This window comes from Pelodiscus sinensis, chromosome 21 (genome assembly GCF_052426305.1).
Source record: "Pelodiscus sinensis isolate ZL-2025 chromosome 21, ASM5242630v1, whole genome shotgun sequence".
NCBI lineage: Eukaryota > Metazoa > Chordata > Testudines > Trionychidae > Pelodiscus > Pelodiscus sinensis.
The window spans coordinates 3,748,560-3,761,302 of NC_143072.1; the positions used below are offsets into that span (position 1 = coordinate 3,748,560).

The 12,743-nt window shown below is 59.0% G+C and overlaps 1 protein-coding gene across 5 annotated transcripts in view; it reads left to right on the forward strand.

Moving 5' to 3' along the window:
- Positions 1-9,521, forward strand: part of CLIP2 (CAP-Gly domain containing linker protein 2) — a 163,872-nt gene extending 154,351 nt beyond the window's left edge. For all 5 annotated transcript variants that reach the window (XM_089772209.1, XM_075904303.2, XM_075904302.2 and 2 more), the window contains 2 exons: positions 2,744-2,806; positions 4,372-9,521. In XM_089772209.1, coding sequence (XP_089628335.1) covers positions 2,744-2,806; positions 4,372-4,383 — 75 coding nt within the window. In that variant the 3' untranslated portion in view covers positions 4,384-9,521. The remainder of the gene's footprint in view (positions 1-2,743; positions 2,807-4,371) is intronic.
- The last annotated feature ends 3,222 nt before the right edge of the window (positions 9,522-12,743 follow it).

Below are 12,743 nucleotides of genomic sequence, written 5' to 3' on the forward strand. Positions count from 1 at the left end.
GCGGTTCAGCTGGGCTGCGGGGCGGGTCCAGGAGCCTGATGGGAGGGGCAGGTCAGGGTGGGGCCAGCAGCAGGTGAGGCCAGATATGACCTCCCCTGGTCTGGCAACATCCCTCATCCGGTCCTGAGGGTGCCAGCCCAGGGAGGTCCAACCTGCTGGGCAATGGTGGGTGTGTTCCCCTTGTGCTCAGGGATCTTCCCTTGCGCTTTCCCTTCTCCTGTGTAGTTTTTCTAGAGGAAGGCAATACCTCTGCCGTTCCTGCCTGGCGACACAGGCAAACCCCTCTCTCTTTTTCATGGAAGCATTTCGCTCTGGCCAACTTCCCACGGTCGTCTCACAATTTTTGTACTTTCCTCCACGTTGTTTGTGTGTGTTACCGTAGCACGGGCGGCCCCTCGTGCGCTAGGTCTCACACACACGCAGTGAGGGCCGATCCCGGCCCGCCCGGACGAACCACCTCAAGCAGAGACAAAGGGTGGCCGAAGGGAACGATCACCCCCAGGTCCTCGCGGCACAGAGCGGCAAAGGGCCAGGCCTTTCGAGGTGGTTAGGCATCGCTGCCCCCAGCATTGTGGCGCCTGCCTGATTTGGGAGCCTACGTCTTATTTGCAGAAGGGAGGAAGGCACGTAGGGGCCAGAACCCCCCTGAGCTAGAAGTTAGAGTCCTTCCTGCCTAAATCCCTTGTGGCAACGAGACGTAAGCTCCCGCATGAGATGGTGCGAGACAGAGCGCAGCTTACCCCTCAGTGCACTACAAACCCGGGCCTGTCTGGTTTGTCCAGGGTCACGCGGGGAGTGTGCAGTGGGGTCAGGACACGGCCCCTGTCCCCTGAGTCGGCCTGGGGCTGGATGCGGCCCCTGGCTTGTCTGGATCCAGCCCCCAAGGCTCGGGCGGCCGCCCAGCATTGAGGAGCTCGCACTGGCTCTCCAGCTCCCTCGCCGTGGCGCACGCAATCTACTAGGCTGGGCCTCCCAGGCTCTGGTGTGCGAGGGGAACGTGGGGAGCGTCTTTCTCCTCAGTTGGGGGCCACGTCAGTGAGGGGTTTTTTTTTTCTTCTCACTTGTGTGCGGCCCCCGACTGATTTTTCTGCGAGTTAGCAGCCCCCCCTGAGGCAGGGCGCTAAAATGATGCCTCCTTGCTTGGGCCAAAACTTTGAAAGGTCTCAATTCTGCCTTCTTCCTGGTCTACTCCTCCCATGGCCCTGCTCTGCTACCTACCTATGCACCAGCAGCAGACCCAATTTTCTACCCTCGGGGTCCTAGTGGCGCCCCCCGCACTCTGGCACCTGAGGCGACCGCCTCAGTTCGCCCCATGGTAAGGCCAGCCCTGCCCCTCGACCCAAGAAAGGTTCCCGCCTGCTCTCAGCAGGGCAGCCTTGGCTTTGCAGCCCTCCAGAGGAGGAAATCGCCCATGGCCACACGAGGCCGCCGCTTTCCCTTTGCGGGCTTATCGGCCGAGCGCTCCCGTCTCCCTGGCCACGCCCGGCTGGCCTGGCTGTTAGACAGGGAGCTGCAGGAGGTGCGGTGTAATAGCACCGTCTCCATCTCATTGTCGAGTAATTGGCACTTCGTTGTTGCTGTGGCCATGACGACAGCTCGGTATTAGCCTGTGATAATTAAAAAAAAAAAAAAACACCAACCGCACGTGCCGCTTGTCTCTGGAGACCCTGCGCTCAGAGCTTGGCCGGAACTGACAAGTGTTTGCCACTCAGGCTTGTTCTCCAAGAATTCATAGCGATCGTTTTATTTCGCTGCTAGCAAATGACCTCCCAGCTCGTTTGTTCCCAGTGCCCTTGTCCTCGCAAGGTCAAGTCTAATTTGTAGCATTGGCTGCAGCTGCCACTCAAGGCGCAGGGACTGGGGGATTTACTGTATTGCAGAGAGCTGGAGAGGCAGGGCAAAGCAACCGGGGACATTACTCCAGAGGGATCGTTTGCCAGGCAAGAAGCAATATCGAGTCCAGCGGGGAGCGCGTGCCGGACAGATCGCTTCCTTTGAAAGGCTCCGCCTGAATTTCTAGGATCAGAAGCTTCCAAAACTCAGCCAGGCCTTTCTCTTCTCTCTGGCTATGCCTGCTGCTCCTGGCTCAGGAGCCCTGGTCCGCGACCAGTGTAGCAAGAGGGGAAGCCGTAGCTGCAGGGTAAATGCTGTGTGAGTTAAAGCTCCAGAGCTCTGCCTCCACTATCCCCCTGTGCCGTCCTCAGCAATGCACGGGTGGGGAATTGACAGCGGCCCATCTTGCCAGGGTAGCCAAGGACGCTGAACGAAAGCTGGCGGGCCATCGCGGGCCACGTTGGGCTGCTCCCAGCCCTGCTCGCCTGCAGCGTGTCTTGTACTTGCGAAGGATAAGCAACCCGCTCTCACTGCTGCGCAGCCACGATCAACCTTTCACTGGGCTGTTTTTAAAGCGAAGGGCTCTTCCGCCTGGCTGCGGCATCTCCTGGGAGCCGGCCATGTTGCTGTAGTGCGTGGCATGCCGGAGAACTCAAGTCGCTTCGCCGATTCAGCAGGGCGTATACAGTTACCCCCGGGAGTCTGACCAGGAGGCGGAAGTTAAAAATCGTTGCCAAGAGTGCTAGGGGATCGTTAAATTCGAATTTCCCAGTCAGATCTGTCCAGAGGGTGCTTAGTCCTCCCCTCAGATGTCAAAGCTTCTTGGAGGGGTGTGGGGGGGGGGGGAGGCAGGGTTTGCTGCTTTTTATCAGTGCCCATCTTCAACCAAGTCTCATCTGTTCTCTTGCAGACCATTGGAAACTCGGGATCTGCGAACGGGATCCATCAACAGGATCTATCCCACAAGCAAGAGGTGGGTTATACAAGCCTGAGCTCTTGGACTCGGCCGCGGGGTCTCCGCTGTGCCCGTGGCACGTCTCAGACTGGGGGTCGTCCCCTCAAATGAGGCTCTGACCTAGGACAATGGGCTTTGTGTAGCACCCCCTCCCGAAGGCACTGGGGCCAATTCCCTGGAGCCGCTGCAAGGGCAACTGGGACTGGCCTGACAGTGCAGATTTCAGCTGCTGGGCCCTAGAGCTTGCGCTTAAAAACCTAACCAGGCACAGAAATTGGCAGTGTGCCCACTGGTGCCTTGGACCTGCTGCAGCTAAGACGTTCCGGTCCATTCGCATCGTCCCTGCTGGACCGTTCTCCCAGGCCGGCCCGAGTTAGAACCTTCCTTAGCTCCTCAGATCTGGGCTTTCTCCCTTGTGTATTTCACTGTATGAACCATGATGGAGGAGCTTACTTTTACGTGCCCACAGGTCCTCAGAGCCTAGGGCGGGAGGGGCGGGGGGGGAACCTCCATGGGCTGGATCTGGCCGCCGGAGGCCCTGCCGCTCCCTAAGCCCCAGGCCAATTAGGGCCGGAGGGCAGGGGGGGAACACACAACGTTTCTTCCGCCCCCTCCAAGGAGCGTGCGGCGCGTCTGGGAGGGAGGAGACTTCGCGTGCTCCCCCACCCCCAAGCTCTGATTGGCCTGGAGACTGAAGGGGGAGCACGTGAAGTCTCCTCCCACCGTCGGGGGCATAGGCGCCCAGGGAGAGCCTCTGAAAGACTTCATGCGCTCTCCCACCCCAAGAGCAATCATGGGAAAGCAGGGAAGTATCCTGGCCCCGCCCCTTCCGGTGCAGCCCGGGGCCACTTCAAAAACGTCTGCACTGGCCCCCAGCAAAGAATTCTTGCCCACCGCTAGCCTAGGGAGAAGGGCCATTGTCCCGGACATGTATCTTCTCACTGGTCGCATGGCTCAGTGTGAGTGAGTTCCCGGTACCTTGCCTGGCCATTTTCCTGGGGTTTTAGATTTTCTGTGTTTGCAGAAAAATGGCCCCGCTCCCCTCGTTAGATTCCTGAAGCATCGGGGCGGCCGTGGCTGGACCGAAGTCCTGAGATAGCACCAAGCATTTTCTCTCCCAGATGCCTCACTGGCTGATTCTTGCTCAGGGTCTAGGGGCGGGGGAGAGGCAGGAATTTTCCCCGGAGTCCGATTGGCAGGGAGGGTGGTGTCACCATCCTCTGCAGCATGGGTGGACGTGGGGTTTTCTTGTTTAACCATTTCCCTGTCTTTGCACCTCGGTTCCCCTTTGCCCCCGCCCCCCAGTCTTTGCCTGTGACGCACAATGGTCAAGTCTCCCCTGGGCCGGAATACTGCGGTGTCCTTTCAGGTGTTGGGTTAGTGTGCGGGTGCTGGGGGGGGCTGGTGGCTTGTGATAGACACAGTCAGACTCGCTGATCCGGGGACCCCTTACCTGTGTGGCTCTATGAAGTTTGCTGGTTTCTTCAGAGACTTAGCCAGTGGGTCCTGTAACTTAGATCCGCCTTGTCCCCACAGCCATGGCAAGGGCCCCTGTTTTCATAACCCAGGCTCATTTCTTCCAGGACAAGCACTGACAGAGAAGAAGAGACGGTGAGGCCCATTTCATGCCAGTATCTGCTCCCGCGCACCAACAAGGAAAGGCTGCACCTCCTCGAGACTAGCAACAGTGTTGTCACTTTAAAACCAGAACAGTGTTTATAATGTACTAACTGACCTAACTGGGGCCGGCTGTTTTCGAAGACGAGTTAGGACACCATGGAGCCGGGGGGCAGCCTACCGGCATCTGGACCCTTTTGCTTTGCTTTCTGATCCAGATCGGTTTTGACTGTGGAATTTGTATCGGTCCAGCGGACGCTCTCCGTTCGCCCCGTTCCCTGGAGTACGGCTGAGCGCTGGTGGGGCTGAGGCTAGAGCCCTAGAGGGAATGCGAAGGGGTAAAGTCCAACGTGTGCCCCTAGAAGAGGCTGCACTCTGGCCACCAGGCAACTAACTCTCTGTCCCTCTCCACCCCCCATCCCTAACAGAACAGAGGAGTGCGGAAGTGGGCGCCGCCGGCTGGGCTGGGCGTGCGCCAACCAGCGACGGTAGATTGGAGAAGAGCTAGCGGGACCATCCTCCTCCTTCCCTGCATCGAAGACATCTCAGCTGTAGAACACGGGGACCCCACTCAGGGCTGTGGGAGAGCCCGGGGCCGTCTCCTCTGGCGTCAGGGGACGTAATTTATTTCAGCTGTGGGCCTGTCAGTCTTTCAGCTGAGTGGATGAAGGGGAGAAGCCCTGGTGGGCGCGGGTACAGGGTACAGATCCCCTCCAGGGGGTCTCTGAGCAGGGCTGGCTGGGCCGGGATGCAGAGCAGGGGCCTGTGGGTGTGTGGTGGCCCAGTAGGGACGTGCACATTAAAGCTTTGGAGGCAGCTGGCTAGAACCCTCATAGAGAGGCCTGTCCTTGCGGGGGTGAGTGGAAAACAGGCCCAGGAGGTAGCCGCATTGGACAGACGCGGCTCTCGGCTCTGAGTCCCTCTTCCCGGCAGTGCAGTGAATTATACCCGCCAGCTGGAAGGGCTGGGCTAGCCTAGCATTGGGCTGCCTTGGGGTTGCCCCGACCGTTCCCAGTTGTCGTTGGGCCCTGTGGTACGCTATCCAAAGGAGCCCGATGGATGGGGGAGGGCTAACGTGCTGCTGTGAGCTTTCTTCCGAGAGTGCCTTACGCCTGGGGGTGAGGATGGGAGGGACCTGAGGGCCCCGTCTGGAGCAGGAGGGCGCCAGCGCTGTTCTTTCCTCTTTGTGGGGCACCACGGACGCCCCCTGCTCGCTGTCAGAGGCTGTCGGAAAGCAGCTCCGGCCCCAAACCAACACCGAGGGCGATGTTTTTAAAGGTGGAGGCCCCAGCCACGTGCGCAGACGCCCCGGCACGACGGCCCCCTCGCATTTGCACAGAAACCTGCTGACACGCGGGGGGCAGAGCACCCGTCGGGCACCTCCCGCTCCATCGGCAGTGCCTGGCCATGCAGGAGCAGCCCGGGGCCGGTGTGCATTCGCCCGCGGACTCGGTCCCCCGAGTGTATTCTAGCCTCAGTCTGGCGCTGCCTCCCCTGGGGCGGAGTGGGGCGCTCGGCTGGCAGGGCTCGAAGCGCCCGAGACAAACCCCTTGCTCGGACAAGGAGCATTCGCCACAGGGAGCTGCAGCAGATTCTTAGGCTCCCTTCAACCCCCTGCTGAGGAGCAGGACGTGCCATTTGGATCACGTTGGGGGGGTATTTGGGCCACCTGCCTCTGCTCCCACTGAAACCAATGGTCAGAGGCCCACTGCCTTCCCCATGCGCGGCCGGGGCAATGCCACCTGCTCTGGGAAACGCAGAGGGAAGGCAGCACCTCTGAGAACCCGGGACCTACCGGGTGCGAAAGCGAGGGGGGGAGGCCGCGTCTGTCCTTCATGCGCATTTTCTGTCTGGTTTTCAAGTGACACCCCGCTTCCCCCCGTGGTTTAAAGAGGGTTAAATAACAACTTCCTGCCTCGCTCTGCCTCCCCTCCTGCCCCCCCGCGTTCAGGCGGGAGCAGCCGCTGGGAGGCGTGTCTGGCGCCACCCCCTGCTGGGCTGAGTGGGACCAAGCGCTGGGAGCAGCCGCTGGGAGGCGTGTCTGGCACCACCCCCTGCTGGGCTGAGTGGGACCAAGCGCTGGGAGCAGCCGCTGGGAGGCGTGTCTGGCGCCACCCCCTGCTGGGCTGAGTGGGACCAAGCGCTGGGAGCAGCCGCTGGGAGGCGTGTCTGGCGCCACCCCCTGCTGGGCTGAGTGGGACCAAGCGCTGGGAGCAGCCGCTGGGAGGCGTGTCTGGCGCCACCCCCTGCTGGGCTGAGTGGGACCAAGGGCTGGGAGCAGCCGCTGGGAGGCGTGTCTGGCGCCACCCCCTGCTGGGCTGAGTGGGCCCAAGCGCTGGGAGCAGCCGCTGGGAGGCGTGTCTGGCACCACCCCCTGCTGGGCTGAGTGGGACCAAGCGCTGGGAGCAGCCGCTGGGAGGCGTGTCTGGCACCACCCCCTGCTGGGCTGAGTGGGCCCAAGCGCTGGGAGCAGCCGCTGGGAGGCGTGTCTGGCGCCACCCCCTGCTGGGCTGAGTGGGCCCAAGCGCTGGGAGCAGCCGCTGGGAGGCGTGTCTGGCGCCACCCCCTGCTGGGCTGAGTGGGACCAAGCGCTGGGAGCAGCCGCTGGGAGGCGTGTCTGGCGCCACCCCCTGCTGGGCTGAGTGGGACCAAGCGCTGGGCGCAGCCGCTGGGAGGCGTGTCTGGCGCCACCCCCTGCTGGGCTGAGTGGGACCAAGGGCTGGGAGCAGCCGCTGGGAGGCGTGTCTGGCGCCACCCCCTGCTGGGCTGAGTGGGACCAAGCGCTGGGAGCAGCCGCTGGGAGGCGTGTCTGGCGCCACCCCCTGCTGGGCTGAGTGGGACCAAGCGCTGGGCGGTATCGGGCCTGTGCAAGCGGTAGAAGAGAGCCACGCTGGCTTGGGCCGTCTCCCCAGGAGCTACAGCTCTCTAAGGCAGAACTCAGGGGGTGGCCCTTAAGGGGAGAGCAACGGGCCTCCCGACAGCAACGGGCCACCCTGGGTCGCGCTGTCCTGCAAGTCCTGTGCTGGCCCTTTTGGGAAGAGCTCTCTGCACAGCGTGGGGAGAACCAGTTCTCCCGGGACACACCTGGGCAGCCCCAGGCTCTGCTGCATGTAGACTCACCCCATTTCCCACTCGACCTGCAGGCAGGAGAGTTACGCCAGAGGCAGATGCACTTGCTCAGGGGAGCCCAGCTGGGAGCAGCATGCGTCTGTGTGCAGTAGGGCCAACTGGAGGCCTGGGCGCCGGGGACGTCCTGCAAATGTGAAACCGGCCCCAGAGCCAGCGGTGCGGGGTTTCCCTAGCACACACAGCTCATGCTGGGCCTCTGCTCACGGGCCGGCTGCATCCCTAGATTTTAGGAGACCAATGGGGAAAGGAACGCAGAAGGGGGCAAGTCAGAGGGGTCCCGTCCGCTGCGTTTATGTATTTATTGCTACTTTTGCCCATAAAGCACCCTGCCACATTCTGTGTCGTTGGGATCCTCAGTATCCAGGAGTAGGGGGTGTTGTCGTCAAAGGGACGATATTCAGCTAACTCCCATCCGCAGGAGCTGGGGGCTGAGCTCCATTTGAAAATCTTTCCCATCAGCGTTGGTCTCAGTGATCTTGTTTAGAGCTTCAAATCCGAAGTAAGATAGGAGGCTGCTTTTTCCTCAGTGACTCCCAGGGCTGTCCGATTGTCTGTTCCACGCTGGTGTCACACCTACTGCTGCCTGCAGAACTTGCCCTAGGGTATGTCTAAACTACATCCCTTTTTGGAGAAAGGGATGTGATTTAGACACATCGAAATTGTAAATGAAGCCGGGATTTGAATGTCCCGTGTTTCATTTACATAATGGCGGCTGCGGCTTTTTTTTCCGAAAAGCGACTTTTCGGGGAAAAAAAGTCAAGACGGGGATCTTTTGACAGAAAGACAGAAACCTCATTGAGGTTTACAGGATCTTTCAAAACAGGGCATTTCTGTTGAAAGATTCCCATCTTGATCATGGTTCCCCCTCCCCCCCCTCGAAAAGCAGCTTTTCGTGAAAAAAAGCCGCAGCCACCGTTATGTAAATGAAATGCGGGATGTTCAAATCCCGGCTTCATTTACGATTTTGATATGTCTAGTTGACATCCCTTTATCAAAAAAGGGATGTAGTTCAGACATACCCCTAGTGATCAACAACTCCTGGGAGGGTGGGGGGTCCAGGAGGAGGCAAGAGGGACTTTTTTTCTCTCCAGTCAAGGAGTCTTGCATTTGACCACTAAGTGCTGAGTTGCCTGTTCCACCCCGGTGCCCTTCCCATTCAGAGAGCAAAGAAGGACCTGCACGGGTTTTGAATCCATAGGAGCTATGAGTCCACATGGTTGACTTTTTATCCAGTATATTAGTTCAGAGTCTGAAAGATTTTTTATTTTCCTGCTGCTGGCTGAGAAAACATCTGAAGAATAAAGTCTCTGCCAGTTGGAGAGGCTACTGAAGAACCAGATTAACCACGTTTCCCCCTCATCTTAGCTAAAAACAAATCTTACAGGCAGTTGAAGGACAGTCCAGACTTGACCCTTTTCAGAGTTCAGAACAGTGAAACGGATGCACGGTCATGGGTCCTAAATTTATAGCCAAGATACACCAGCTACTGCCCCATCCCCTCCGCTGATCAGTTCCCTTGCCTTTCGGTGGATGTGCATGATGGTTTCACTGAAACAAACGAAACGATGCAAATGAAACCTTAACAAAGATTCCAATACCCGGTTACAGCAGCTTTTAGCAGTTCACCACAATCTTGTAGGGAATTATTAATCCACTAAAACCTATAGGCCTCCAAGAATCAAGGCGATAGTAGATGTATAAATGGATGATAACATTTTACCCGTACAGTATGTATTACAATTTTGTAGCGTAGTCATTTTTTGGCTATCCGATTTTGTGAGTAAGATACAAAAAATGGTTTGACTGCTAATGTTTATTTTGTTATTTGATTCTCCCTCCCACCCCCCATGTACAAACGCTGTACAAATCTGAGTCCATTGCGTGTAACTACGACAGATGTGTATTAATGTACCACAAACCCTAATAGTGGCTTGCTGAAGTGTGGTGAGCTGATACTAAAACAATAAAACTTGTGGCTAAAGACAGGCACGCCCGCCTCTTCCATCCTGGTGCCCGCAGGCTCCGGGGGTCCCCGCTGGCTGGTGGTTGGAATGCTAATTCTTCCCAGCTGAACAGACAAACATCGGGGAAGAAATGACACGTGGAATTGAGGAGTTTGGCAATGCCAGGGCTCCTCAGACTGACTTCAGGCCTAGCAGAAGTGATCTATGTATTCTTCTATGGGTCTGGATATTGCTAGACTTTATGGGAGGGGCTGCATGCCCCTGCATCAGTAGAGACGGGCCCTGTGAGCGACTAGCAAACCTACGACCAGGCGCGGTTCAGCTGGATTGCCCTGGCACATGCAGGCAAGAAGAGATGTGACTGCTGATCTCGGCTACTTTCTGGGGTTGCAGGCCCTTGTGCGCAGAGAACCTGAAGCCCGAACTCTCTCTGCTCACTAGGAGTCAGGGTTCGAACGAGGCAGATGTTTGCACGGCTCTTGCTCTGCTCTATGCAGAGGGGCCTTGGGCTACCAGAATGGTCAACTTGGCACTTTCCCCAAGCCCTCGGTTCAATTCCAGTTCTGCAGGGGGATTAAAACATCCATGAGGAGGTGGGGAATGAACTGCAAGGGCCACCTGCCAGCAACCTGGCAGCGCTTCTTGTGGAAATCACCCTCCAAGGAGCTGATTCACACCGCTGCTTTGTGGATGCTAATGGTCCTACTAAAATGGGTCTAACGAAATGCCTCGCTGGGCGCGAAGCGTAGGAATAAATGCATCAAGACTGCTGTGGAGCAGTCTGCTCTAGGCTGTATATTTGCCAGGGAGGCAAATGTAAAGTTATATGGAAAGGAAGACGCCTATGACAGGAAAACTGGGACTAAAATGCTTGGCTCTGTCGGAAATGCCAGAAAAGATTGTGTGGACCTGGAGAAGTGGAGAGAGGCCTGGAGGCAGCAGAGGAGTGGGTTGTGGCTGTTTTCTGGACAACGGTACTAGATTTGCTCATTTGATCTCTGTGCTTAGCCTGCCTCCTCCGATGGCTAAATCCCTTTGCACATCTGAGCAATTTTGCTGAGGGGCATGGAGGAAAGTCTGAGTTACTGATCAGTTTAAGGGCTGCAAAGATTGTTCTTTTATGTCCCGGAAGCTCTGAAATGCCTCTTTTTTAAATATCTCTGTAGCACCCAGCTGCCCCAGGCGAGACCGGAGGCCCCACCGAGCCAGGAGCTGCAAGCACATGCATACAGACGAGAGAGGAAACTGGGACACAGGCTGTGTGACTTGGCAGAGCTGGGAATAGAACCTAGAGCTCCCGAGTCCACAGCTAACATCCTGCCCACACGCCCGGCTCATGCGGAAGGGGGACCCACGTGTGGTGGAACAGGGGAGGCACATCAGCTGCATTGCTCCCCTGGGTCTCCCTGCTGAACAGGGCCCAGTCCAGTTCCTCCTCGCCCACTGCACAAGGCCTGGGGGAGGGAAGGGAATCCAGCCCCCCCACAGCGGCAGACTCGCCAGAGAGGGAATACAGAAACCCAGGAGCCATCTCCCCACTGGGAGGGCAGACGGCATCTTTGGAGAAGGCCAAATCGACAGGCCTCGGTGCAATATTTCAGGGAGCCACCTCCCGGGTGAGCTGCGATGAAAAGCCATGCAGGGTTTTGGTGCAAATGGGAGTTTTACAAAGAGCCCCTCCCCCCCAGCCGCGCCCTTTGGGTGCCCAAGCCCAGACTGGCAGCACTCCCGCCTATCACCCCCTAGCACATGGATAATGCAGGATTTGGCCCGAAGGAAAGGAGGAGGGGTGAGGAGAGGTGGTTGCCAGCCCAGGCGTGGCACGGTGCACTGGCCCAGGCGGGCGTCTTACTGCAGAAAACAACTTGTGCGCTTACATGTCCTTGGAAGGATGAGGGAGGCTGAGACCTGAGCACCTGCGGGGACTTGTCCAGCCCACCGGCACCAATTCACCAAACGGAACCCGGGCCGGGCCGGGGCAGCTCCCAGCGGATCAGGCCGGCACGTGCAGAAGGGCCGGGATGCTGAGCATGGCAGAGCATCCAATGGAGCTGCTGGAGCGTGACCCATGGGGCCTGGCCGATGGAGGGTCACTCAAAACCACCCTGTTCCGGTCCTTCTCTCGGAAGCATTTGGCGCTGGCTGCTTTGGGAAACAGGCCCCAGGCTGGACGGACCGTTGGTCTGACCCAAGGTGGCCATTCTTGTGACTGATCCAGGGTGCGTCTGAGTGCCAATGCCACGGGCGGCTCCAGGGCCGGGGATTCCCCCAACGGGGAAGGTTTTGCTGCCACGTTGGTGTGCATGAGGGGTTGAGTGAAGGCTCCGGCTAGCCTGGCTCTGCTGCCCCTCGGGATGTCCCTGCAGGGCGCAGGGCTCCAAGACGGGCAGCTAAGGGGCAACCTCTCTGCGCGGGGGCGCTGGCTCAGGAGGCGGCCGTGCGCTGGGGACCAGGCCGCTTGCCCACAACCGGGCCGAGCCCAGCCAGGCCTCACCCGCCACCCACTGCAGAAGCAAAGGCTCGGACCTGAGGAGCGAGACTGAGCCCGGCCTGCCGGAGACTGTGGAAGGTTAACGGTGGGGGCTGGCGCAGGAGGCTGCTCTGGCCCCACGTTTGAAACGGTGGCTTGTCGTTGCTCTGAACAGCCACTAGGGGGTGCTGTGGCCCCTCGTCACATCGTCCTTGTTTTCGAAGGGCGAAGAGGGCAGCGCTGGATGTGTCTTTCAGAGAGCCACGTCCCCGCCCTAGGGGCTGCAAGAGGCCGGTGTAGCCTGGGAAGGAAGCCGATGGGTGGCTGCTGCACTTTCCAGGAGAGGAGACGTGCTTCTCCGTTGCACTGATCTCAGAAGGATCCTGGAGCACGAGTCCTGGCACATGGAAACGTCTCTGTAAAACAGCAACCGCGCGAGAAGAACAGGAGCGTTGCCTCGGCCACCTCAGCCCTGCCTTGGGAGGGCGGGTGCTCTGCCTCCGGGCCCCGTTCAACCCACCGCTGCTCTGCCGGGCCTGCTGCCCTGGTGGGGGAGGGTTCGTCGGGGACTCGAGGGGGTTCTCCATCAGGTGGCCAGCTGGCCGCTAGCGAGGCTGGGCATCACCCCTCAGCTTCCCATCCCCATCTCACACAGCCAGCCTGCTCCCCAGGGCCATGATGGAACCACCCCATCCTTGCTGCAGATCAACCTACCGCCAGGCTCCAGGGGCCGGATTCCAGCCGGGGAGAACAGCAAAGGGCAGGAACCTCCTCG